The 25,701-nt window shown below is 46.7% G+C and overlaps 1 protein-coding gene across 1 annotated transcript in view; it reads right to left on the minus strand.

Annotated features, from left to right (window-relative positions):
• VEPH1 (ventricular zone expressed PH domain containing 1) overlaps positions 1–25,701 on the minus strand; it is a 446,092-nt gene that overhangs the window by 331,245 nt on the left and 89,146 nt on the right. The window contains exon 5 of the mRNA XM_063442580.1: positions 4,246–4,412. Coding sequence (XP_063298650.1) covers positions 4,246–4,412 — 167 coding nt within the window. The remainder of the gene's footprint in view (positions 1–4,245; positions 4,413–25,701) is intronic.

Raw genomic sequence — 25,701 nt, forward strand, 5'->3', positions numbered from 1 at the left:
TTAACTCATTTGCAATGTTTGCCCTGGCTTTGCCTTGTCTGAACTGGAGTATGATGTTATTTGCAACATTTTTAATATAAAGTCAAAAGAAAACAGAGCTTCTCGTAAAAAAAAAAGGTTAATGCAAGTTGTACATGACTATCAGTGTTTAATTCAATGGTGTTATGGTGACATTTACCCTTTAAGTTCCCGGCCTCGCTCATATTACTGTATGTATGCGTCAGCCAATATACTTAAAAGGGACATGACTGGGGGAGGATTTGATGCCTCACTTCCTTCTACAAGATTATTTGGGTAATCTATCCACCCATGCCTCCCACCCTCTGCGTCTATGATGCTGAGGTTAATCCACTGTACTTCTCAGACATAAGATATATTCACACAACATCCGTTAAATCAGCAATTAATGAATTCGCAATTAAAAGTAATATTATTTTTTTACAACAAAACAATCCTCAATATTTGCTAAGGGTTCCTTCATTCAAACACTACTGTCTGGATATGAAGTTGGGGACTCATTCCTTTAGCGCAGATATGAGAAAAACAGATATGCTGGAGCAATGCTGACATTAGCGAGTGCAGCTTAAAACCACTACTTTTTCAAAATAAATCAATTGTTCATTCTTAACTAAATAAGCTGGAGAATAGCAAGTAATATATTAACAAAAATAAGTAATATTTTGGAGCTGCCAGGATCACGGTTGAATTTGTTTCACCGTTCACTTTATATAATTAGATGAAAGATACAATGGATGAAGTGTCAAAAGGGGTGCACTTCAGGCTGTGTTTCTTTGTAGGAGGTAATCCCAAAAGTAGTACGCTAGGAAAAATTGCCTAAGGTAGTTAATGAAGTTATACAAACTTAACACAAGCTGAATTTGAATCATTATGTAATTTTTTAAAGATGTGAGAGAATGAGATCTATCAGATAGGAAGCATTGTAAGATCAGGGCAGGGTGAGTTCATATACACACTAGATTACTTTGACTGTTTAGTCAGAGAATACCAACAGGGCCGGCCTTAGGGGTGTGCGAGCTGTGCGGTCGCACAGGGCGCCATGGCAACAGGGGCGCCGGGCGGCCAACACAGCTCGCAGGCCGGCCGAGTTATGTATTTCAAGTGAAGAGCAAGTCAAGTGCAAAATGCTGCTTTGCACTTGACTTGCAAATTATGAGCAGAGAGCAGCGGCCGGGAATCCACTTCTGTGTGGAGTGTGGAGGAGGAGCGTGGGGGCGTTACGCCGCGTACTTGCGTGACGTCGACGTGCTCTGTCATCAGAGGGAGCCGCGGAAGGATCCAATTCAGTGAGTGAAGGCGGCGCCCGGTGCTCTTCAATCGGCGGAGACAGCTCAGTCCAGGGAGCAGCAGCCTTTACTGTGAGTGACTGTTCTTTTTTTTTTTCTTTTGTATTAAATAGGTTTTGTTGAAGGCGTGCAGGAATTTAATTAAGGGGGGCAGGGGATTGATGAAGGGGTGGCATGGATTGGATTAATTGGCAGGGGATTCATAAAGGGTGGCAGAAAATTGAAAAGGGGGGCATGGGGCTGATTAAAGGGGGGCAGGTGGGTGATAAATGGGTGGGAGGGGATTGATGAGGGGGTCAGGGGGCTGATGAATGGGGGCAGAGGGCTGATAAAAGGGGGGAGTCAGGGGACTTATGAATGGGGCAGAGGGCTGTTAAAGGGGTGGGAGGGGATTTATGAGGGGGTCAGGGGGCTGATGAATGGGGGCAGAGGGCTGATAAAAGGGGGGAGTCAGGGGACTGATGAATGGGGCAGAGGGCTGTTAAAGGGGTGGGAGGGGATTTATGAGGGGGTCAGGGGGCTGATGAATGGGGGCAGAGGGCTGATAAAAGGGGGGAGTCAGGGGACTGATGAATGGGGCAGAGGGCTGTTAAAGGGGTGGGAGGGGATTTATGAGGGGGTCAGGGGACTGATGAATGGGGCAGATGGCTGTTAAAGGGGTGGGAGGGGATTGATGAGGGGGTCAGGGGGCTGATGAATAGGGGCAGAGGGCTGAGAAAAGGGTGGGAGGGAATTGATGAGAGGGGCAGGGGACTGATGAAGGGGTGGCAGGAATTGATAGGGTGGGAGGGGATTGATGAAGGGCAAGGGGTGGCTAGGAGTTTGATGAAGGGATGGCCAGGGCATTGATGAAGGGGAAGGGGTGGCCAGGGGCTTGGTGAAGATCTGGCCAGGGGTTTTGGTTAAGAGGTGCAGGGGTTTTGTAGAAGGGGGTGGAGGTGACAGATTGTGAATGCTCCTAAAATAGTTTGAAGGGGTCCAAGCAGAGACGGGTGAGGGTGGGGGGGGGGCGCCACAAGATTGTTTCGCACAGGGCGCCTGAACACCTAAGGCCGGCCCTGAATACCAAGGTCAGGTCCCAGTGTGTGGAGGGGTATGGAAAAATCATATCAAAGCAAGGTTTCAAGTCCAAGATAACAATAAAATGTTCAACGGCAAATACATTATACTTTCTAATAAATCACCATTCAAGAGTTTATGGACAAGCAAGCTAGAATAACAGAAAGCTTAAAGTTCTCATTCATTTAAATCAAGTTAGTTATAAAGATTGTCATTGCAACCAATATATGCTGATCATCCGAAGTTGCCTATGGCAAAAAAAACAACATTTGACTTTCTGGAGTACATTAAAGGGACACTACAGTCACCTAAACTTTAGCTTAACCCCTTAAGGACACATGACATGTGTGACATGTCATGATTCCCTTTTATTCCAGAGGTTTGGTCCTTAAGGGATTAAAGAGACTTTCCAGTGCCAGGAAAACATATCAGTTTTCCTGGCACTGCAGGATCCTGTACTCCCCGCCCCCCAGCCCATAGTGACTTACCTTAATCCAGCGCCGATGTCCCTTGGCACTGGGTCAGACTCCGCCCACGCTCCTCCCCCACCGACGTCAGCCGGCGGGGGAGACCTAATGCGCATGCGCGGCAATAGCTTTCAATGCTTTCCTATGGGGATTCTGGCGACGCTGGAGGTCCTCATGCATAGTGTGTGGACGTCCAGCATCGTTTTCGGGTTTTAAGAACCCCCGAATTCCCTCTAATGGCTATCTGATAGACAACCACTAGAGGAGGACTTAACCCTGCAAGGTAATAATTGCAGTTTATAAAAACTGCAATAATTACACTTGCAGGGTTAAGGGTGGTAAAAGTTGGCACCCAGACCACTCCAATGGACAGAAGTGGTCTGGGTGCCTGGAGTGTCCCTTTAACCCCTTAAGGACACATGACATGTGTGACATGTCATGATTCCCTTTTATTCCAGAAGTTTGGTCCTTAAGGGGTTAATGAAGCAGTTTTGGTGTATGGATCATGCCCCTGCAGTCTCACTACTCAATTCCTCCATTCCGCCAACAAAATCATCCAAGAAGTCGGATCCGCAGTCAGAGAGGGCGGCTATTTTAGGTCCTGTCGTGCCCTGCGCCTGGCGTCATAAGTCGCCGACCATCAACCTTAGGTTAGGCTTATCAGGTCTTTGTTTTTTATTTTTCCACCCCATGGTAGTTAGGCGTTGTGTGGGGGTTCCCCAGGACCTGATGGCTGCGGGTAAGATGGCTAAAAAGCCATGTTTTCTTGGCTGTGTACCGGAGCTCTTGGGTTTTGCGACCGCTCGCTTCTGCGTTCAGGCCCTGCCCCTCTTCAATGGTATTTTAACATACTTTATAAGTCCCCATGGGAACCATGCACAGGCCGGCTCTGGAAAGCACAGCTAGCACAGTGCAGCCTTGGCACACCAGTTGCGGAACACTGATTTCGGATATATTTGAAGAAATGTTTGTTCCAATCAACTCTGAGAGGTTTCAGTTCAGGCAAATTAAAAAAAAAAATTCTAAATAACCCTGAATTATAATAACTTGAAATCTGAATGGACAATTTAGGCAACAATCTCCAACTAAGCTAGTCTCACAATTTGGCTATTTTTGCTTTCATTTTGCCATTTGTTTTTGAAATATGGAGTTTGGAGAATAATCCTGTGTGCTTTGGATAATAGTACATGTAATCTGTTACCACTGTTTTGTACATTTCATTCTATTTACGCATTGGATTATTTTATTTCTGTTGCTGGATTCCGTCAGTCACCTGGGATTCGGTCCATTCTTTGTTATTGAAAGTACACACAAATATAATGGGTTGTTAGGAAAAGCTTAATAAAGTGCAAGCCCTGGCACAACACATAAAATCACTGTCAAGGAACCCAGCAGGATTAGTTAAATGCTATTACCTTGGGTTGTTTTCTTTTCGCAACTTCTTGTAATAATTTTAGCATATGATGCTGTTCGCCTTCGTCTAACTGAGGCATCTGGGAAATCAGTTCTCCCAAGCAGTGGTTTATTGGATGGGGCTGCATGTCATACAGTGATGGGAGCACACGCAGCAGCAGGCTATTACCTACAAGATAAAACCCGCACACACTGTGTGAAATCATTAATCAGCATTATGTATTTCCCATAAACACACATACTCATTTTAGGACTTGAATAATTGCTCACACTTCCACTTTTACAAAACATTCTAAACCACCTATGTATGTTCTGACGATACAGATTACCCAATGTTACAGTTTTTTTCTCACAAATTTTCTCAGTGATATACTTGGAGCAAAACAAGGCGATTGTCAGTTATTTATGAGTTGCATGTCCTTTATGCCAAAGTAGTGTGAAAATGTTATGTGTGCAGGCCAGATGCAGGAGATAGTAGTGAGAAAAGCCACCAGTAGGTTTGACCAAAGGTAGATAATTTCAAGGTAAGCATTATAAAAAAACAACAGGTAATGTAAACATACAGCTATTATTACTATTTAGCTACTGTGCATTGATCAGTTATGTATGATCATGGTGGAGCTATACAAATGCAGCAGCTACACGTCATAGACCCAAAATTACCTACCATCACCTAACAGTCATGGAGATCCTAGACAGACACTTAAAGGGACACTATAGGCACCCAGACCATTTTAGCTAATTGAAGTGGTCTGGGTGCAGTGTCCCTATTGCATTTAGTGCTGCAATGTAAAACACTGCCGTCCCTAGAAACTGCAAGGTTTACATTGCAGCTCCAAGTCTGTCCTCAGTGGATGTCTACCAGTTAATAGACCTATATTCATGTAGTTAATAGATCCATATGCATGTAGTGTGATTTTGCATACTCAGATGCTCCTGATCTGAATCTACACTGGTTATACATGGGAGATTGTGATATTGAGATAGAACCACAAGCACTTATCACCAGAATATCACATTATGAGGAGGTTCCAAATATCCGATGTCACACAGATCCATGCTTGATGGCAATGTTATATATAGCAGAAACGGCTTTCTCTGTCAATGTACTTTTGGTTGTTTTTTAATATAATAAGATAACTGTAGTGATGCAGACTCACTCATGTAATACAAAGGCTTCATTCAGTGTACTATAGATTACCGCTTGGGGTTAGAATGGAGTGATACACTTTATTTGAATCATTCCATCCACAAGCTTGACTTTTTGGATTTCTCACATTTCATTTTTCACTGACAGTGTGTGTAGGTGTAATTCTGCTTTGGTACTGCTTTAGTTCATAATAATGGGTCTGTTTTATACCAGTGGCCTGTGTGGTCTTGCGTTACTTTGTGGATTTAGGACTGTTGCCAACAAAGGAAACACTTTCACAGCTCCAGATTTACAACACGTGGACAATTAATATTTTATTATTTTGGACTTTTATGGCTATATGTTTAACAACACCCAGAAAGCATTTCGTTCAGTATTTTAACGTGTTATGCAAGGGCTTATAGATGTATTATGTAATGCAATTGCATAGTCTATGTTTTTACAAATTTGTCATGCTATATACCCTTTTCCTTAGTATAAATAGAATTAAACAATTAAATGTTAAATTACTCTAATATTAAGTTACTTTCCTGTTTCAACACAGTGACAAATTTAGCAATTTAAATATATATATACATTTTAATGATTATTATTTTTTTTAATATGCTACTGTAGAGTATTATAAAGCTAAGCTGTATCTAATGAGACAACCCACCCATGTCTGCTTATGCAGTATCGAAACCCAGAAAATCCTTTAGTACTGATAGGAATTTAACACAAGCTGAAAATTAGATGGAATTAGTGTACTGCATTGGGACACTTCAAGCCCTAGTAATCCTTAAATGTAAAGTAAACAGTGCAGAGAGATTACTAATGTTATGTATTAACGTTAAACAAAATCCCTGCTAAAGCCTGAGAAGATTTGCAAAGGCAACATGTTCTCGGAATTTTTTAAGTTCCTGGGATTGTATCCATCTGGCTTAGAAAGGGTTATTCTCACTTTTACCCCGATCTCAACATGAAATAGAAAAATAGGAAATAACTGATTAAGAAACACAAGGAATAGCAGAGAACGAACATATTGATGAACATTTAAACAAAATGAACAATGAACATGATTGAACAATTTAGAACTCTTTGATATTGCATTCACTCTAGTAATAAACCATTGCTAAATAACGTCCAAAAATGTTCTCTTTTCATGCTAGTTTATTTACGCATATCACTTGAATGTAGATATTATTTTTGCCGCTTTTGCATGCACGTTTCTATGTGAAAGAAATAACAAACTGTAGTAGAACTTGTGGAATTCCCATTTCGACGACATATGGATGACATCTGTGTTTGGTTATGGACAGAGTCTACGGAGCACTTAAGAACAAGAATTATAGAATGGCAAATGCTAAACATATTATAAAGTATCTTTTCACATTATGTGCAGGCTGAATATGTAGTAGGAGTCATATAATATAATGTAATACACACAAATCTAATCAGTAGTGGTTAGCCAATAGAATAAATGTTAAAAAAGTAAAAAAAATAAAAATGTAAATCAATTGTCTATGGTGTAGGCTCCCCTAGTAAAGATTGGGGAACAAGAGGTATATAGAGGGTAGGAGCAAGCTTGATTTAGGCATTCCAAGACGTGCCTTTAGCGCTAACTATGGTGTGTCAGTCCACTAAATTCTCCAGTTTATTGGGAAGGTTCCTGGCAGCAAACTCATTATGGATAGTATAGGTAAAAAAAGGTCAATAATAGAGGCCTCATCCTATTAATTTAGTTGAGTTGAAGTGTGTCTGGGCAAATGTCTGTAATCCATCAATGGTCAAATGGACACAGGCAGCCAGTGACTGTAAGAGATGTAGTTAAGGAGAGAGAAGCATCAGTAATGCTGACAGGGATGGAAGAAGCCTAGTTTCCCAGGTAAATGTCACTAACAGGGAGGGAATGGCCTGTGAGATTTTGGATGGAAAAGAAGGAGTGCATGGGATATAAGGTAAGGTAAGAAGAGTAAGGCTTGTTTAGAGAAAGGATAGCAGCTTTATGCGGCAGAAGGGAATTGCATAGGACAAAACTCCCGATGAATAGAGAGGGGGAATAGAAGAATTTAAAGAAATAAGAAGGGCAGCACTAAACCTAAACCTATCCTGGCACAAAGATGGGTGTAGCATGGAGATAGTTTTAACCGCTTCCTGACTGCCAGAATATTGGCAGATAATTGTGCTTGTTGGACAAAACTGAATTATTTGTACATGTCAAGAAGGCATTGACTCTGCAAGACATGGTTGAGATTTATTTTAAAAAAGCCAAGCCAAGGGTGAGCTACACATGTTGTTGCATGACGTGCAAGTTTTCAATTGTTTTCCCATTCAATGTTTCACGATATCATTACAGAGAAAAACATCTTTCGAAATAGGTCCATATCTAGCAATGGAGTTTGGGTCTAGACAAGGGTGTGTTTATTTTAATGAGGATTACAAACTGCTTTCTTTGGAAGTGCTGGTGAGATTCCTATATAATAAAAACAAAATATTGTGTGATAAAAGTAGAAAAATATACAAATATTAGGACGCAGTATATACAACCATTCTGGAAACCTACTACCAAATGTACTTGAACAGATTGATTTTATTCAATTCTGATAAAAAGAAAAAAGAGATCTACACAGTGCAATCAGATTGGAAAAACAAATGATAATAGAGAACTGTTAAAACCACTCACTTGATCTAGAGCCATTCGCGGCTTTGTATACGCATGTTTGCTTTTGATTTTACAGAAGGATTGGATACTTTTTTCTTCATTATATTTGTACATATTCATAATTTTCTAATTATAACTTTGTTTAAGTGTGGTTTCAATTTTTATCTCACAGTATTTCTTTTTTGTTCTTAGGTAGTCACTAGTGGAGGGAGAGGGATTTATATATTTGTTTTTAAGTACCAACTCACTTAGTTTGGTTTTTGATAAACATTCCTACATGTAAATAATGGAACACATTGTTGGTGAGAAGTGGACAGCACCAATCTATGCACACAAACTTCTGGGAAAGTGAGCTCAGGAGACTCTCTGGCTCACCAGTTACATTTGGCTGTACAAAGTTATTATGGCAACCATGGAGGACAACTTGTACTAAATATAAAGAAACTAGGATAGGATAAGTAAACTGTTTTGGTACATAACATCATTATAATACATAAGACTAAAGATCAATGTCTACAAACCTTTGAGATAGCATATATTAACAGTAATAGATGCTTCATCTTTATGCATTTCTTATATTTCACTCTTTTTCAAACTGAACATTACATGCCCAGTCTGCCCCAGATAAATGAGAGTTACACTCCCAGGCAACACACGCTGCTTTCAATCTGCAGCCCTTAATTGAACCCTGTCATTCCTAGAAAAAGGAAGACTGGATTACGGCTGGATATTAGTTAGAAGACAGACCGTCAGAGCTATCAGACAGGCAGATTACGTTTTCAGGCTGTCTATGCCTAGTTGTGCACTAAATATGAGCACACTATATGCACAGAAATATATAATGAATAAATACATTTACAGTATTTCTGAAGGAGAAATCATATTTTCCATTAATAAAAGTAAAAAATGTGGCCTCCATCACAATCTATCATTTGAAAGTGGACAACTCTCAAATCATAGACTGTGATGTGCATTTGTTGCATTCGTCAATTAATTAATTGATTTGTTCGGCAAATAGCTGTGAATTCCAAATTCTAATTATGAAGTAAATGAAAATGTTTCACCCATCAAAAATGAATTACCAACATTTTGTAATCAATCATACCATATTACTCCAATAACTTCCCACATCACTTTTCCCATCACTGGTTTAGCCAAAGCCAGTCATTTACCATATGTTTTGTAGGCAAGTTTAACAGTGCTATTCAATAAACATCGGATTTTGTCTGACCAACCTCATTGGCAATTCTTGGATCTACTAAAGCTAATAGCAGTCAGGATTTGGTCAGTCCGACCAATTCTGTAACATTAGTCCAAACCAATCTACAGCCCTCCATAGGATTGTTATTAAATTATATATATATATTTTTAAACTTTTTTAATGTGGTGGCAGGCTAACAAGCACTGTCAAGGGATTTTCACAGTTTGCCTGCTGGCTGCTAGTGGGCAAACCATTCAGATTTTTTAAATCTTCCAGCCTGGATTTGTCGCATTCGGCCCAGATTTCAGCCATTAAGCGGGTATTGGCCCAGCTGAAATCTGGACTAAATTTAGGTCTGTTCGGGACCTGTATTACAAAATCCAGACATTGATGAATTCCATCAACAATGTTCAGATTTTGCACTCTGATTTTGCCCCATTCGGTTCTGAGCAATTTAGACTTTAGTGAATAACCTTGTAAGTGAGCACAGTCTATCCAATGAAAATTTAGAGACACATTAATGGTAATGTAACCCTTTTTTGCCCTGCTCCTGGCAACAAGCCGTAGCTAGCAGCAGTTACACCTTCTTTTGTCGCTGACAGGGATCCTGAGCCTCTGCTATAGTTGGGAGATCGGGACATCTTGTTCTGACACAGTGCCTCCACTCAGTGCAACTTCTATTTATGGGGAACCCACCCCACTGAGTAGATGAGTACCCTCCTCTTAATAACTCAGAGACATGAAATAAATACAGACATGGAAATACACACTGTATTGTGGTTAAAGAGATACACATATAACAGCAGAAATAACAATGCAGTCCCTGGTTATGTTAAACACAGTCACAAGAGTCTTTAGCAGCAGGAATGCAGACAACAAACTTCTCTTAATAACATTAATAACTACATCTGAACAGTTAAGCTTCTAGGTACCTGCAGGTAAATTATGTGCACAACGTTGGGGCCCTTAGGTGTAGGTAGCGCTACCCAGGTACAGTTATAAGGGAGAATCCTGAAGCAATCTCTGGAGACAGTACCTTTGAGTGACTTCTGTAACTGCAGATATTTCCAGAGAGATCCAGCAGAATGTAGGACAGCAGCAGAACAGCAATGGCAATCCTTGTATGTACGTAGCGGGCATTGGATAGCATTCCCCTCATCCCCCCATAAAAAACATAACTTACCTCTTCAAATAACAACAGACAACTACTTGGGAAAAACAGGCCACAGCATTTATTAACATCACCAAATACTGTATAACTCCTTAAACATATAACATAATAAATTAACATAAACACTTTTTATACAGTCATACAGTAATCAAGAAACCGTCCTTGCCAATCTAACTTCCCCAAGGCTCTCACCTCCCCCTAGGCATAATAAAACCTCTTCCTTTTCAGGGCTCCCCACCAGCCGGTTTTCCGCTCGGTGGGGCCCAACCATAATGCTCCCCACCGGTCGACTTACAACCCAGTGGGGACACGTCCAACCTGGTACCTCCTCCAGGTTCACCATAAGAGACAGGGGGAGGATGAAACCCGGCCATTATCCCACTTTTCATTTAATCTACCTTCCCTTATTTGGCAAGGATATGCCACGCCACAAACCCCGCTTTTTAAAGCCTAAAATCAGCGGGGGCCCCCACCGAAACCCGCCATGGCCTGTTCCAAAGCTTCTTGAAGCGCCAAGTTATACAGGTCGAGCCCGACCTCCGACAGATGCACCCCATCTGGTCGGAAAAAATGTGCCGCATCTTTTTCAAAAACCTGGTGCAGTATCGAGATTCCCCCAATCCCCGTTACAAACTTCGCAATCCGCCGATCAAACTTCTTGCGGCTGCCCTCCAGCGCACTCTGGCTGTGGGCCTGCCGCCAAAAATTCCTCGCAACTACCTCCGACCAAATCAAGGATACGTCGGGGAACAAGATTAAGATCTGGGACAAGTCCCTCCCGACCATATCCACCAGGCCACCCACGGGCACGGTCCCCAGATCGTTACCCCCCCAGATGGATAATCAACACCGATGGAGCCCCAAGCAAGCGGGAAAGCCTGACCAAGTCAGGGAGGAGCCGGACCCACCTCATGCCTCTGACCCCGAACCACCGTACCTCCGCAGTTACTGGCGTGAGACCGAGACGCTCCCCCCTGGCTGGACTGCTGCTCTCTGCCGCACCCAGTGGATATAGGAGTGGCCAATCAACCAGACCTTGTAGGGGACCAGACCTAGGGAGGAAAACAAAACAGTCTAGCTCAGGAGGCCGGCTGGACGCACATAAGAGACATACCTCCTGGATTCCCACCTCTCAATTCGCTGTACCTCCAGATCCGGCATACCCAGCCGAGAAGCCTCCGTCGCTGCGCCAATTTGGAAGGAGTGCCCTCCAAACTCCGCACCCTCCACGCCCAACGCAGCCAACCCCAGCCGAAACACCCTGACAAACTGAAAATGGGAGAGGAAGCTCCCATCCTCGTGCACTAGCAGGGGGCCAGCCAGTGCAGGGCGAACTTCACAAAAACACCGGAAGGACAGAACTGGGTGGCCAACCTTGGGGCAGCTGCCAGCTGAACCCACTTACCTTTACCAAACACGTCCATCTTGGAGAGGCGAATCTTAAAGGAGACCCAGCCCGGCCCATCCCTGACATCCGAGAAGAGGATTCCCCCAATGGTTGCCCTGCTTGGACACACCAACTCCCCAATCCTCAAGGCCCCAAAGAAAGCAAACGAAAAGGCCAAGCGAAAAAGCCGCACCTGGAAGTCTGAAAAGCACACCTGTGGGAGCACGTGGCACAATTGCGCCAGGAGCACCCCCGACACCGGCCTCCAGGTATCCACCATAACCCTACCCCTACGCTGCCGCTTAACCGCCTGCCTCACCACAAACTCCTTGGTCACGTCCCCCCACCCTTGCAGTTTAAAGAAAAAACTCAGCCCAGCCAGGCGCGAGGACACCGCCGAAGGCGACATGCCCGCCGACACCCAAGTGTTCAATAGCCGCAACAAACCCCGCAATCGAGCAGGCGTATCCTGGAAAACCCCCAGACCTGTCTCCCACTCGAGCCATTCCGCCCATACCTTCGAGTATCTGGCCCAAGTGGAACTCGATACAGACCCTCGAACCAGGTCCATCAGCCTGTCGAGCCCAGGGACCATAGTTCCACCGGACACCGGCACCCATCCTTGTCTGCGTGGGGCGCAGCTGCCCGGAACTCCGACCACTGCGAACAAGAGAGAGCATCCGCAATTACATTGTGAACCCCCGGAACATGCAGCGCCCTACAAGACACGTTAAGGCACAGGCACCGTAGCACCAGGCGTTGGAGCAAAGGAACCACTGGCGGGGAGGAGGCAGAGAGCTGGTTAATAGACCCCAGAGCTCCAACGCCACCACAATGGGGAAAAGTTCAAGGAAAGCCAGATTCTTAGTCAGGCCAGAGGCGTACCAGTCCCCAGGCCAAGTGTCAGCACACCAGCGCGACCCCAGTATTGCCCCAAAGCCGACGGAACCCGCCGCGTCCGTGTTGGAGATCCGCACCGGACACCTCTTGCACTTGCCAATACGACCTCCCATTATAATCCGCCAAGAACGTACCCCAGATGCAGGGCCGGTGCAAGGATTTTTGCCGCCCTAGGCAAAAGTAAAGTTTGCCGCCCCCCCCTGTGACATCACAATGCCCCACCCATATGACCTGCCATGTTAACTAACGCTAGTGCTGCAGTGCTGCAGTGCCGCCGTGTTTACATTAAAAGGCCTACAGGGACAGGCTATAGACACCAGAACCACTACATTTAGCTGCAGTGGTTCTGGGGACTATAGTGTTTCTTTAATGTGAGGTAAATTAGAGATTAGTGCCACGAATAATATGCTAGATTGCCTACTTACAACCAGATGAGGATGATGATGGGCTCTAGCTGCAGTCTGGCTCCACTGGTCTGGTGTAGAACATGATCTCTGGAGGCTGTTTGTAACTGTGGTCACAAAAATCAATGTTCTGGGTGAACGGGAAGCAGCTCCATTTTTTTGGGGCCCTTTACACAGCTCAAGGTCTGGGTCCCAGGGTCCACCTTCATGTTTCACCAATGAGTTTGTTCACAGGGGGTGGAGTGTGTAGGGGATGTCCTGATTTGTGTGTAAGGAATGCATTGTGTGAATCTGTGTTTGTATGTGTTTTGCAAGGTGTGTTTCTGTGTATGTAAGGGATGAAGTGTGTGAGTCTGTAAGGGGTGCTTTGAGTGTGTGTAAGGGGTGCATTAAGTGTGTGTAAGGAATGCATTGTATGTTTCTCTGTGTGTAAGGGATGCATTGTGTGTGTAATGCATTGTGTGTTTTTCTGTGTGCAAGGGGTTCATTGTCTTTGTGTGTAAGGGGTGCATTGTGTGTGATTGTGTGTGTGTGTGATGGATGTCAATCTCTCCCCCCTTCCTTGTCACTCTCTTCTCCCCCCTCCCTTGTTACTCTCATTCCCCTCCTTCCCCTGTCACTCCCCCTCCCTCCCCTGTCACTCCCCCCTCCCTGTCACTTTCTCTCTCCCCGTCAATTCCCCTCCCTGTCAAAGTCTTCCCCCCTGTCAATTTCTTTCTCCCCCTCCCTGTTAGTTTCTTTCCCCCCACCTCCCTGTTAGTTCCCCCCGTTAGTTTCTTCCCCCCTGTTAGTTTCTTTCTCCCACCTCCCTGTTAGTTTCTTTCCCCCCTCCCTGTTAGTTTCTTTCCCCCACCTCCCTGTTAGTTTTCCCCCCGTTAGTTTCTTCCCCCCCCCTCCGTGTTAGTTTCTTTCTCCCACCTCCCTGTTAGTTTCTGTCTCCCCCCTCCCCCTGTCAGTTTCTTTCTCCCCCCTCCCTGTCAGTTTCTTTTTCCCCTCCTCCCCCATGTCAGTTTCTTTATTCCCCCTCCCTCCCTGTTTCTTTCTTCCCCCTCCCTCCCTCCCTGTTTCTTTCTTCCCCCTCCCTCCCTCTCCTCCCCTCCCTCCCTGTTTCTTTCTTCCCCCTCCCTCCCTGTTTCTTTCTTCCCCCTCCCTCGCTCTCCTCCCCTCCCTCCCTGTTTCTTTCTTCCCCCTCCCTCCCTGTTTCTTTCTTCCCCCTCCCTCCCTGTTTCTTTATTCCCCCTCCCTACCTCCCTGTTTCTTTCTTCCCCCTCCCTCCCTTCCTGTTTCTTTCTTCCCCCTCCCTCCCTCCCTGTTTCTTTCTTCCCCCTCCCTCCCTCCCTGTTTCTTTCTTCCCCCTCCCTCCCTCCCTCCCTCCCTGATTCTTTCTTCCCCCTCCCTCCCTTACTCCCTGTGTCTTTCTTCCCCCTCCCTCCCTCCCTCCCTGTTTCTTTCTTTCCCCTCCCTCCCTCCCCTACCTCTGTTGTAGCGTGGCCGAGCTCTGTATGGTCCGGCCGAGTACAGGGAGCTTTTGTTTCCTGTACCCGGCCGGACTAACAGGAAGTGCACACTCAGTGTTCACTTCCTGTTAGTCCGGCCGGGTACAGGAGACAGATGCTCCCTGTACCGGCGGACCATACAGGGCTCGGCCACGCTACAGTGAGGGAGCGCTGAGCTCCTGGCGGCGCCCCTTCCCAAGGGGCGCACTAGGCGGCTGCCTAGTCCGCCTAACAGGTAGCGCCGGCCCTGCCCAGACGTCCAAATCCTCGCCACTCCAGTGGTCGCGGCCACTAGGCGCCTGCTAAAAATCCGCCCCATGGGCATGATCCTGCATGCGAAGTTCAACTTCCCCAACAGCGATTGCAGCTGGCATAGCTGTATCTTCCGCAAGCCCAGTGCTACCGCCACGTCCCAGCGCAACCCTTCCACCTTGTCTAGGGGCAGCCGGCACTGCATGGCCACCGAATCTATCTCGATGCTTAGGAAGCTAAGGCACGTTACCGGCCCCACAGTCTTATCGTGCGTGAGGGGAACCCCGAAGCGCCCAAACACCCTTTCCACCGTGGTGAGCAGGCTCCCACATGCCGGAGAATGCGCAGGTCCCACACACAGGAAGTCGTCAAGGTAATGCAGCAGCGAGTCGAACCCCGACTCCTGCCGCACCACCCATTCCAGGAAAGTGCTGAAGCACTCGAAGTAAAAGCAGGATATGGAGCACCCCATCGGGAGGCACATATCCACATAGTACTGGCCCTGGAAACAACAACCAAGAAGGTGATGGCAATCGGGGTGCACTGGCAAGAAGCGAGAAGGTGATGGCAATTGGGGTGCACTGGCAACAAGCGAAATGCTGATTCCACGTCCGCCTTTGCCAGCAATGCTCCGGGACCCGCCGCCCTGACCATGTGTACTGCCGCGTCAAAGGAAGCATAAGACACCCAACACAGCTCGGCAGAGATGTCATCATTTACCGAGCCCCCGCGAGGGTACGACAAATGGTGAATCAGGCGAAATTTCCCCGCCTCCTTCTTGGGCACCACCCCCAAGGGAAACACCCGCAAGTTGGACAATAGAGGGGCCTCAAACGGCCCCGCCACCCGCCCTAGGGAAACCTCCTTCCGGAGCTTTTCGAGGACCATATTAGGAAAATCAAACACTGACTTCAAGTTCCTGACTGCCCCGGAGGAGGGGCGCTCCGAGAAGGGAATCCAAAACCCCTGGGTAAACCCCTCCAGCAGCAACCCCGCGGCCCGGCGGTTCCTATAACGGCCGAGCCAGGGGCGCATCACATCCACGGCCACTGGCGTCTTCGCCCTTAGTCCTCACGTCACCTTTGTCCCCAGACTTACCCTGCTTAAAGCAGTGGGATTCTGAGTGGGCACCACCGCAATGGGAGCATTCGTGTTTAAAACAACATGTTGCTCCCCACTTGCATTGGCTGTCGTTGAACTTCCAACAACAGCCCGGCCGCCTGTGTGAGGCCAATGGGGCAGAACTGCCCCCCCCCACCACCCCTCCCAAGAAATGACGATGTCCCCCCTTGGTGCGCTGCCGGGCGAGTCATGATGGACAGCCACAGGCCAATGTCCATCTGATCCCACGAGATAGAGGGGCAGACAGCGAGCCGCTGACAAAATTGTTCATCATAGCGCCACCAACCCAGGCCGCCATAGGTCCGACACGCGTTCCAAATGGTGTCCTGATAGCAAAAGAGCGCTGAGCAGTGCTGGGGAGTCTTTTCCTCAATCACGCTCGCCAAAATGGAAAACGCCCGCACCCAGTTCCCGCAAGTTTTCGGAATCTTCCTGTAACGGAACTTCTCCCTATCCTTGTCCGACTCTTTTCCCTCCTTGTCCCCCAGAGGGGGTGCATCCTCCAAGGGCAACAGGGAAAATATCTCCACGAATTCCCCTTTCCAAATCTTGTCCCTGACCTCGGGCTTTAGATGCAAGCCAAGGGGACCCGACCAGCACATATATGCCGCCCCTCTAGCCACGTTGGCAACACCCGCTGTACTATCCAGCACCCCCCCCCCGTCGTCGTCCCCCCTATGGCCGCGGCGGGCACGGGAGGCGGAGTGGCATGAACGCTAACCACTGCGCCAGGAACTGAACCCGCGCTCCCTCCCGTGGTTGAACCCGCCTTGGGCAACGGAGGGGACCACACTGAACGCAGCTGACCATCCAACCCATGGGACCCCTGCACTAGCGCCCCTCGCTCCCACTGGGAAAAAAGCTCCCACAAGCGCAGGAACATGTGACTCACCTGGCGGTGCCCCAGGACCCGCTGGCAGCACCAGAGCAGCAGCAGCAACCTGTGAAGAGGATTCCATGGCATGAAAAGCAGTGTCCATATTCACCACAGCTCTAGGCGCCATCTGGTGTACGGATCCAGCAACAGCACCCAGAGCCTGAGGAAGCAGTGAAGAGATTGTGAGCCCATGCCCCTGCACAGGAGGCTGCCGACACAGGTAAGGTGGGGGGGGGGACCCCAGGGGCAGGTGAGACCCAGTGGCCAGGGGAGAGAAGGACACAGGGGGGAGGAAGGCAGAGTAGGAAAGAGGGAAGGGAGGTGCAGGGGAGAGGAGATAGAGAGAGGGAACAGGGGCAGGAGGGGGTGGGGGGAGAAAAAGGCCCAGAAGAGGTCCCCAGGAGTGAGGACCCGGTGGCGGGGGACCCCCGGGCCCGAGAGAAAGGGAGGGGGGGCAAGGGGAGGGGGAGCAGAGGCGGAGGGGGGAACCACTAACCCCATGGACCCCCCAGAGGATGGGGAAGGGGCAGAGGAGGTGGAGGGGGCAGGCTGGAAGGGGCCCAGAGGCCCAGGGACCGCGGGGGACACCCCCACCCCCATGGATGACCGGGGGGACACCCACCCAGCGGAACCCCTGGAGGACTGCGGGGGGCAGAAACGGGATGGAGGACTGGCTGGAAGGGGCAGGCTGGAAGGGGCCCAGAGGCCCAGGGACCGCAGGGGACACCCCCACCCCCAAATTTGACAGGGGGGGCACCCGCCCAGCGGACCCCCCAGGAGGGGGGATAACAATTAAGGGGGAAGGGAGGGGGGGACCATGAGGGCCAGAGAGCCCAGAATCCGGGGAAGAAACCCCCCACCCGGCAGCAGTGGGAGAGGCCCACTCCTTGTGGAAAAAAAGTGATTTGCACTATACAATGCAAAACAAAAAACCCTCTGTGGCTATTACTAAGGTAAAATATAAAATTTATATAAATACCCAGAAATAGGAAGTGCGAAGACTCCTCAACGTCTTCAATATCTTATACATAAAACCTTAAATAGCACGACCTAAAAGTACAAAGGGAGACCAATAGTGCAGACAAAAAAACGCTAAAAAACATAAAAAAGGGGGAACTATAAAACACTCACAAACATAGAAGTTAAAAGGCAGGGTCCTCAGGGGCCCTCAGGGGCCTACTCACCACTGCCGGCCGTGAGGTGGGGGCAGCGGGCGCATCCCGCTCGCCACCCGGGCCGAACGCCTGGCCAGAGCTCCTGAGGGCCGTTGAGGACGGCGGCCCACATGGGAGGCCGCCGCCCGGGCCCCTGCAGCCGCGGGAGAGACCAGGGCGGCCGGGCACGTTGCAGGCCGCGTGCCACGTGGTTCCCGCGCGCGGGCCTGTTGTTGCCTCGGGCCCGGGCTGTGACTCCTGTACCAGGCCAGAGGAGAGGCAGTTGGGCTCAGCCGAGCCGGAGGCCCAGGGAGGGGCCGCGCTGGTCCAGCCACCCAGGGAGGGTACCACAGGGGGCAGGGATGGAGGAGCCACAGTGCTGGGAGGGGGAGCCACATCGCCAGGCGGCTGTGGCTGGAGCAGGCGCTCAAACTGCTCGCGGAGCTGCCGGCCACCGTCTGCTGCTGCACTAGCCCTGAGGGCAGACAACATAGTCTCGATGTCCATGCCACAGGCTGAATATCCTACAGGCCCAAACAACAGGAGGAGGAGGATCACAGGAAACTTCTTGCTGGCCCGGCTCTTAAGTGGCACTGAGGTCAGTCTGCTTTGTCACCACCCACTTCCTCACATCTCACACTCCCACACGTAGCACATAGCCAATCATGCACCATCCATCCCACACTCATACATGTAGCATCTAGCCAATCATGCATCATCCAGCCCACACTCATACATGTGCCCCTGTCCGCTAAGCTGCGCACTCTCCCTGGGGCCTTTCTCTCCCTTCTGCTGGCAGGATGCAAGAGCTCATTCAAGAATCTGCAGGGAGTGAACATAAAATGACAGTCTTCTAATTCTCCTAGCAGAGCAGTAGACAGTCTCCAACTTCTTGTAGTTGCAGTGCATTAGCCTTCCCCTGTTATTATTTCACTGTCCCAGCAGTAATAGACCATTGAAACAGGTAGGAACACACATTCTTTATAGCAGACTCAGAGAACATGGCTTCTCCATTGTCCTCTTCTTCCTGCCATCCTAGCCCCTCCTCCTCACAAGACAGGGCAAAGGGCAAAGTTCAATATCTCAAAACTTAAAGTAAAAACAGTAATATATAGCAGTCTGTTACAGTACCATTGTGCACTTCCAAATTCAATAGCAAAAAGAACTTAAACAGCAACAAGTTTTTAAATACCTGAAACGTATACTAGTCAGAAGGAACGGTTCTCGTGTATGCCAGTGTATCAGTTTAATAAGAGGAAAAGGAGGGTTGCACTCAATAACAGAGTTTAACACAGGGTGCACTGAGCATGGGTCAGCAAACCCCATATAATCTGTATAAATGAAAAAAATCTCAGGCACTCACTGTGATTTCTTCTAGGCGGTTTATTGCAACGTTTCGACCTGAAACTAGGTCTTTATCAAGCTTGTATACTAGTCAGAAGGAACGGTTCTCGTGTATGCCAGTGTATTAGTTTAAGACCACAAACAAAACCTCAATTTTTGCAATTCAGAATCGCCATGTGGATGAATCACAAAACAAACAAGCAATGAACGAGCTGTTTGGTTTGTTTCTTAATTCAGAGTTCCATCGATGGCACCAAGAAAATAGATTTTATGGAAAAAAAATATGATTGATGGTTAGGGGACAGCCACTAAATGTTGATTTTATTCACAGATTAAGTGAGAAGTGGCTAACAGAGGGAACAAAGAGGAGCAGTAAAAAAAAATGAAAAAAAAATATATAAATTTCTTAATGCTCCTCCTATTTCCCATCTAATGGTTACATCTCTCTCAATCTTGAACTAAATGATGCAAAAATACACAAATCAGTGTACTGCAGTATATACATAATATTCATATTATTTATACATTTTGCAATATTGTTATCATTCTCATTTATATAGCATATTCTACTTGACAACAAGTAATTTACTTATGCTGGGTGACCAGACCCAGCATGTGTTCATGGACACATATAATTTTGAAAAGGGTTGACCTGCAGTATGTATAATGCATATTCTACAGGCTTATTCATTGCCTAATTGCTTAATCTTTTACACCTTCTTCTAAATGCTACGTACTACAGGGCAACCCTTTTGTGCTGTCCACCCATATGTGTGGCGAAAGTAATTTCGCCACTGGCTTTTGGAGGAGAATGTTTGCCAGCCGCCCTATGACTATGGCCCCTGTAATAAACTGTGGTTAAAGACACTGTTTGTGCCTTTTGGACTTGTATGGTTCGGTATACGGAATTTACCGAATGGATGAGGAGTTTGGGTTCGAATGCGGAATAAACACCGAATGACTGGACCACCTGTATGAGAAGTTTACCACCTATAAACGTTATTTACTCAGTAACACTTCGAACTCTTGAAGCGGTTCGATGCTACACTTTGAACTCTCAAAGCGGTTAGAAGCGGGTCGAATCGGGTTGAAGCTGTCGGCTGGCATTCGAACACATGGCTGCGGCTGCGAGCACAATAAACGGTGTTTGGTCGTAGAGTACATGAAACACTAAACGGCGTGAACACCGCTAAACACATACCTTTCACTGATGTTCCGCTATTCGAATGGGATTCGAACAGCGTTCGGTAGTGATAAACTCTCGAACGAGATACATAAACTGAGCTTAATCCCGAACCGATTTGTTCGGTATTTTATATTCTACTTCGAATCCCCGAAGTAGACTGACCACACAGCCTGATTTCCTGGCACTCTTTTCAGACAGTAATTTTGTGTGCGGTTGGTTAAAATAAGACCTCCATGGAAATCCCAAACCCCTGAATCTGATATAGGTGATTTTTGGATATGTTGTTCACCCAGATTGGGGCTATCGGTGGATATAATTTTTATAGGGTTTCCATGAGTTTTAGGGGTACTTTTGGGGTGGGTGGGGTGTTGTTTTAAAAAAAATAGATATATTTTTGCAGTGCATAGAAATATAACAGCACGTGTGAGGTACCCCAACAGCAATCCTCAAACTTATTTTCATTGCTTATAACCATGGGGTATTCGAGATTACGTGCACATTTTTTAGTTAAGAAGATATTGACCAGGTTTAAACATAAAGATAGGAATTTAAGTAGTGCTTGGTATCAGCTTAGCTAGATCTAGCAATAGGAGCATGAAATAAACAGGCATTGCTTGGAGATACAATTAGCTTCACGGGTATTTGTACAACATAATGTTAAGTGTTTGCAGGCTATAATCACATGAATATTTGGTCTCTAATGTGTCGTTTGGGCTAAATAGTTGAACTCTAGCTTGGTCCGCCATGGGTAACAGCATGTAGTGTGTGGAGTTTCGTGGGACTGGTCTACTATTGCTCCCCTAGACAGGTCTGGGGTCTATGTTGCTAATTATGGGGCTATTTGTCAGGGCCTACGTGTAGTAGAATTATCTGTGGTAGCGTGTGTCTGCCAAGTGCTGTGTCATGGTATGTGTTTTTGAGTTGCTTTGTATACAGGTTATGCTGCATGGTTGTCAGGTAAGTCAGGGTGTACGTGAGTCTGTGGGTACCATCTATGGTTTCTGTGTTTGCAGGGATGGAACAACGTTTCAAGTGTCATAAAGTCCAGAGTTAGCCGATGCCTATGCTTGGTGGTGGGCATAGGGGGCTGCAGGAGACCTGGTGGCAGAGTTCAGGTAAGCCTGGGCAGTCCTGGGGGCCTGCTTCTGCGGATCATGATTTTGAGTGCTCCTGGTGAGGGCCGCGTTCTTCCCTGTGTAGGGGCTGTCGAGGGTCCCGGTGTGGAGTTTCCTTCTGTGGCGTCGGGTCCTCCACGCCTGTTGTTGGTGTTCTGAGTATAAGCCCCTGGTTGTCCTTCGCTTGAATGCGCTCATCTTGTGAGGTTGTGTGGTCTGTGTGTTAGAAGCGCCCAGGGGGAACCCCCTCGTTTCCCGCCCTTTGTCTCTCCGCTCGTGTTTCCTTGCCGGTGCTTGTAGCCGCTTGAGGTGGTTAGCTGGCTAGTCTCGGGGGCATGAGAGGCTTGCAAGCTGGCTCTGCTGTTTGGGTGTATTTGCTTTCCGTGGTGGTTCGCTCTCTGCTTGCCCATATGGCTACGGGATATCCGCCGTTTTGTAGTGTGCCATCCGGGCTAAATTCTGCTGCTTAGTTTGTACTTGGGCCAGGCAGTTGTCGGTGTTGGTCGCCCTTGGGGACCGGGATAACCCCCGCCGGTCCAAAGGGGGGGGGGAGACACCAGGACGCCATTCGGAGAACCAGGGGAGCGTCCGTCTCTCCCCGGCTCAAGCGCGGGTAGGCCCCAGGCCTTGGTCGGGTTACTCCAGTGCCGGGTCATAAGCGGTATCGCCGTGTGTGCCCTCATTTCTTGAGCAGTTTGGGTACCAATTTGGGTCGGTGGCTGCAGATGGCACGGAGTTGGCTGCGATTTTCTGGCCCAGTCCCTAGAGCTCAAACGAGACACGTCTGATCTGTTTTTATAAAAATATGTATTTTTCTGCCTGGAGATAATTGAGTTAATACAGTATCTGACTCAATTATCTCCATGGAATAGAGGAGGGATTGTATGTTTGTATATGGGATTGTCATGCATTTAAACGCTGTTGGCATTGGGGTGTGACTTTATACTGTAGTTCCCCACAAGGTCCATGTGGGAGTACACCTTGCATGGGGAGTTGCATAAAGGCCAGTGTGGTTACCAATAAATCAGTCCACTTTACCCTCAACACGCAGCCTCATCTTGTGATTGTAGGGAACAGCTATACCAGCTATACCTGATTCGGATTACTATACTGGCTATAATCACTAGCTCTTGTAAGAACTACACAGCCAGACCTGCTATACTCTCTGGAGGAGGAGAGGTTCACCCACTGGAAGCTGGATCCTTGTCTTAGGTCCAGGGTGGGTGGAAGATGGCAAGACCCCAGCCAAGCTGCGGCGGCTAAGGGGTATGGTGCTTTGGTGTCCGGTGCGGTGCTTATAGTACTCAAGGCAACTAGGAAGCAGCGATTGGTGGAAGCACCCAGTCTGGGTGTCAGGCGGTCCGTCACAATATGTATATGTAATATGTGTCCCTGAATACATGGTGGATCTGGTCACACTCTACTTATGGATTATAACAGAGAAAAGAGGTGAAGAAATCCCTGCTCAAACGAGCTTACGTTAAACTAATAGGCCCATTTTTGCAACATTTTGGCTTGTCTAAATAATTTTTCAGAAAAACCCTAATCACGGGATTCGAGCAAACTGAATTCAGACACGTTCAGTCATTGTTGATTTCTGCCTCCCAGGTGTCTTTTATACAGGTAACGAGCTGAGATTAGCAGCACTTTCTTAAAGGGAGATGCTTCAAAGCTCAGCTCGTTACCTGTATAAAAGACCCCTGTCCACAGAAGCAATCAATCAGATTCCAAACTCTCCAACATGTCCCAAACCAAAGAGCTGTCCAAGGATGTCAGGGACAAGATTGTAGACCTACACAAGACTGGAATGTTCTACAAGACCATCGCAAAGTATCTTGGTGAGAAGGTGACAAAAGTTGGTGCGATTATTCGCAAATGGAAGAAACACAAAATAACTGTCAGTCTTCCTCGGTCTGGTGCTCCATGCAAGATCTCACCTCATGGAGTTTCAATGATCATGAGAATGGTGAGGAATCAACCAAGAACTACACGGAAGGAGATTGCTAATGATCTCAAGGCAACGTGGACCACAGTCACCAAGAAAACAATTTGTAACACCATGAAGGACTGAAATCCTGCAGTGCCCGCAAGGTCCCCCTGCTTAAGAAAGCACATGTACAGGCCCGTCTGAAGTTTGCCAATGAACATCTGAATGACTCAGAGGAGAACTGTGTGAAAGTGTTGTGGCCAGATGAGACCAAAATCGAGCTCTTTGGCATCAACTCAAATCGCCGTGTTTGGAGAAGAAGAAATGTTGCCTATGACCCCAAGAACACCATCCCCACTGTCAAACATGGAGGTGGAAACATTATGCTTTGGGGGGGCGGGGGGGTTTGCTGCTAAGTGGAAAGGATTACTGCACCGCATCAAAGGGACAATGGACGGGGCCATGTACCCTCAAATCTTGGGTGAGAACCTCCTTCCCTCAGCTAGGGCATTGAAAATGGGTTGTGGATGGGTATGGGTTGTGGCTCAAGAAGAAGCACATTAAGCACAATATTTAATGTATACAGTTATTAATATTTTGGGTGATAGAATTTAGTTGCTAAATTTTTCAATTGTATATAACATATGGTAACTCTACCCTCCCCCCTCCCCTCCTCTCCCTCTTTCCTACTCTCCTCCCAGCTGTAAATACCTTCATATAACTGCTACATCTCTGTCCTTCAAGCCTGATCTCACACTCATACTCAGTGGAGCTCTGCATTTTTTTCCCCCTCACCACTCTGTCAATAGAGACATGAAGTTCAGGCTCAGAAAAATATTAACTTTCACTCACTCACAACAAAAGAAAAAAAGTGATTTAAATGGTGAGAAATCGAATAATGCCGGGTTTTTTATTACAAATAAAACAAAGATGAAAAGAGAGGCACTTATATCATGGGAAACTCTACCCTGATGAATTACGTGTGAAGCGTCACTGTTAAGCTGTTCAAGTATAACCGGGATATAAGAGGTGAAAATGATATAAATGGCTATCTTGGCAAAATGGCTTCTATTAACATTTGCATTTCTACAGATAAGTGTAAGGACAAATCAGGAACCATTAAACACTGATCTAAATTGTTTCTTTATGGTTAAAGATGTCATGATAATATATGGAGTTGGAATGCAGAAAATATACATGTTTTAAAATGGAAACACATTTCATTTTTTATAGACGTCATATTTTATAGACGTTAAAGCCAATGATGTAGAATATGTATTGTTCCCATATTTCAATCTCACAAACAGTAAGAAAGGTTTAATCACAGCACTCTTGCTATAGGCCAGCAACGTCTAGTACAGTATGTAACAATACAAAGTATTTTCCAATAATGTCACAAATACAACAGAGACCACTGGAAAAGTATCACATTCCACCATAAGACTTTCTCATTAAAAAAATAAAAAAAAGTTCCTTGTGTGTCTAACTGTTTTTCATTATGGCTATTAATATTATTAAAATGCCAATCCTATGTGAACCCCCTCCCCCCTCCCCCCACCCCCAACTTTTTAAAACATTGCCCCAAGGGTAAAACAATACCTACCGGATCCTCTTTATCAATTTACTGAGGGATTTTGGAAAAAATATTTCCAAATACATTCGTAGTCATGGCAGATTCTCTACTTAATAAATATACTGAGCATGGGTCTGATCTAAAAAAAAATAAATCTTGATCTGTGAAAGCTGCATGTTAAGGAACTACATCCTTTAGGAGCTTTACATTTTGATGAAGGGTATTGTACATTAATCTCACCATAGCAAGAGCATAGGTTAATTTCAAAATACATAGGGATCCCTGCACGTCATTTGTCATGAATGGGTTAATATGTTCAGCACTGCTATATAAATAGGTCACAGTCAACCATTCCACAGGGAAAACAGAGTAGGGTGGGTAGAAAGGCACACTATGATTAAATACCTCTTGTATCTTTGACCTTGTGGTCACCTGATGGAATTTCCTGTTGCGTTCCATGCAATAAGGTAATGCTCTGGTGGATTCATTGCTGGTAATTGATATGGACATTAATAGAGAAACACACATTCCCAGCTAAGGCTACACAGGGCATGTCTT

The sequence above is a fragment of the Pelobates fuscus genome, chromosome 2 (genome assembly GCF_036172605.1).
Source record: "Pelobates fuscus isolate aPelFus1 chromosome 2, aPelFus1.pri, whole genome shotgun sequence".
Taxonomy (NCBI): domain Eukaryota; kingdom Metazoa; phylum Chordata; class Amphibia; order Anura; family Pelobatidae; genus Pelobates; species Pelobates fuscus.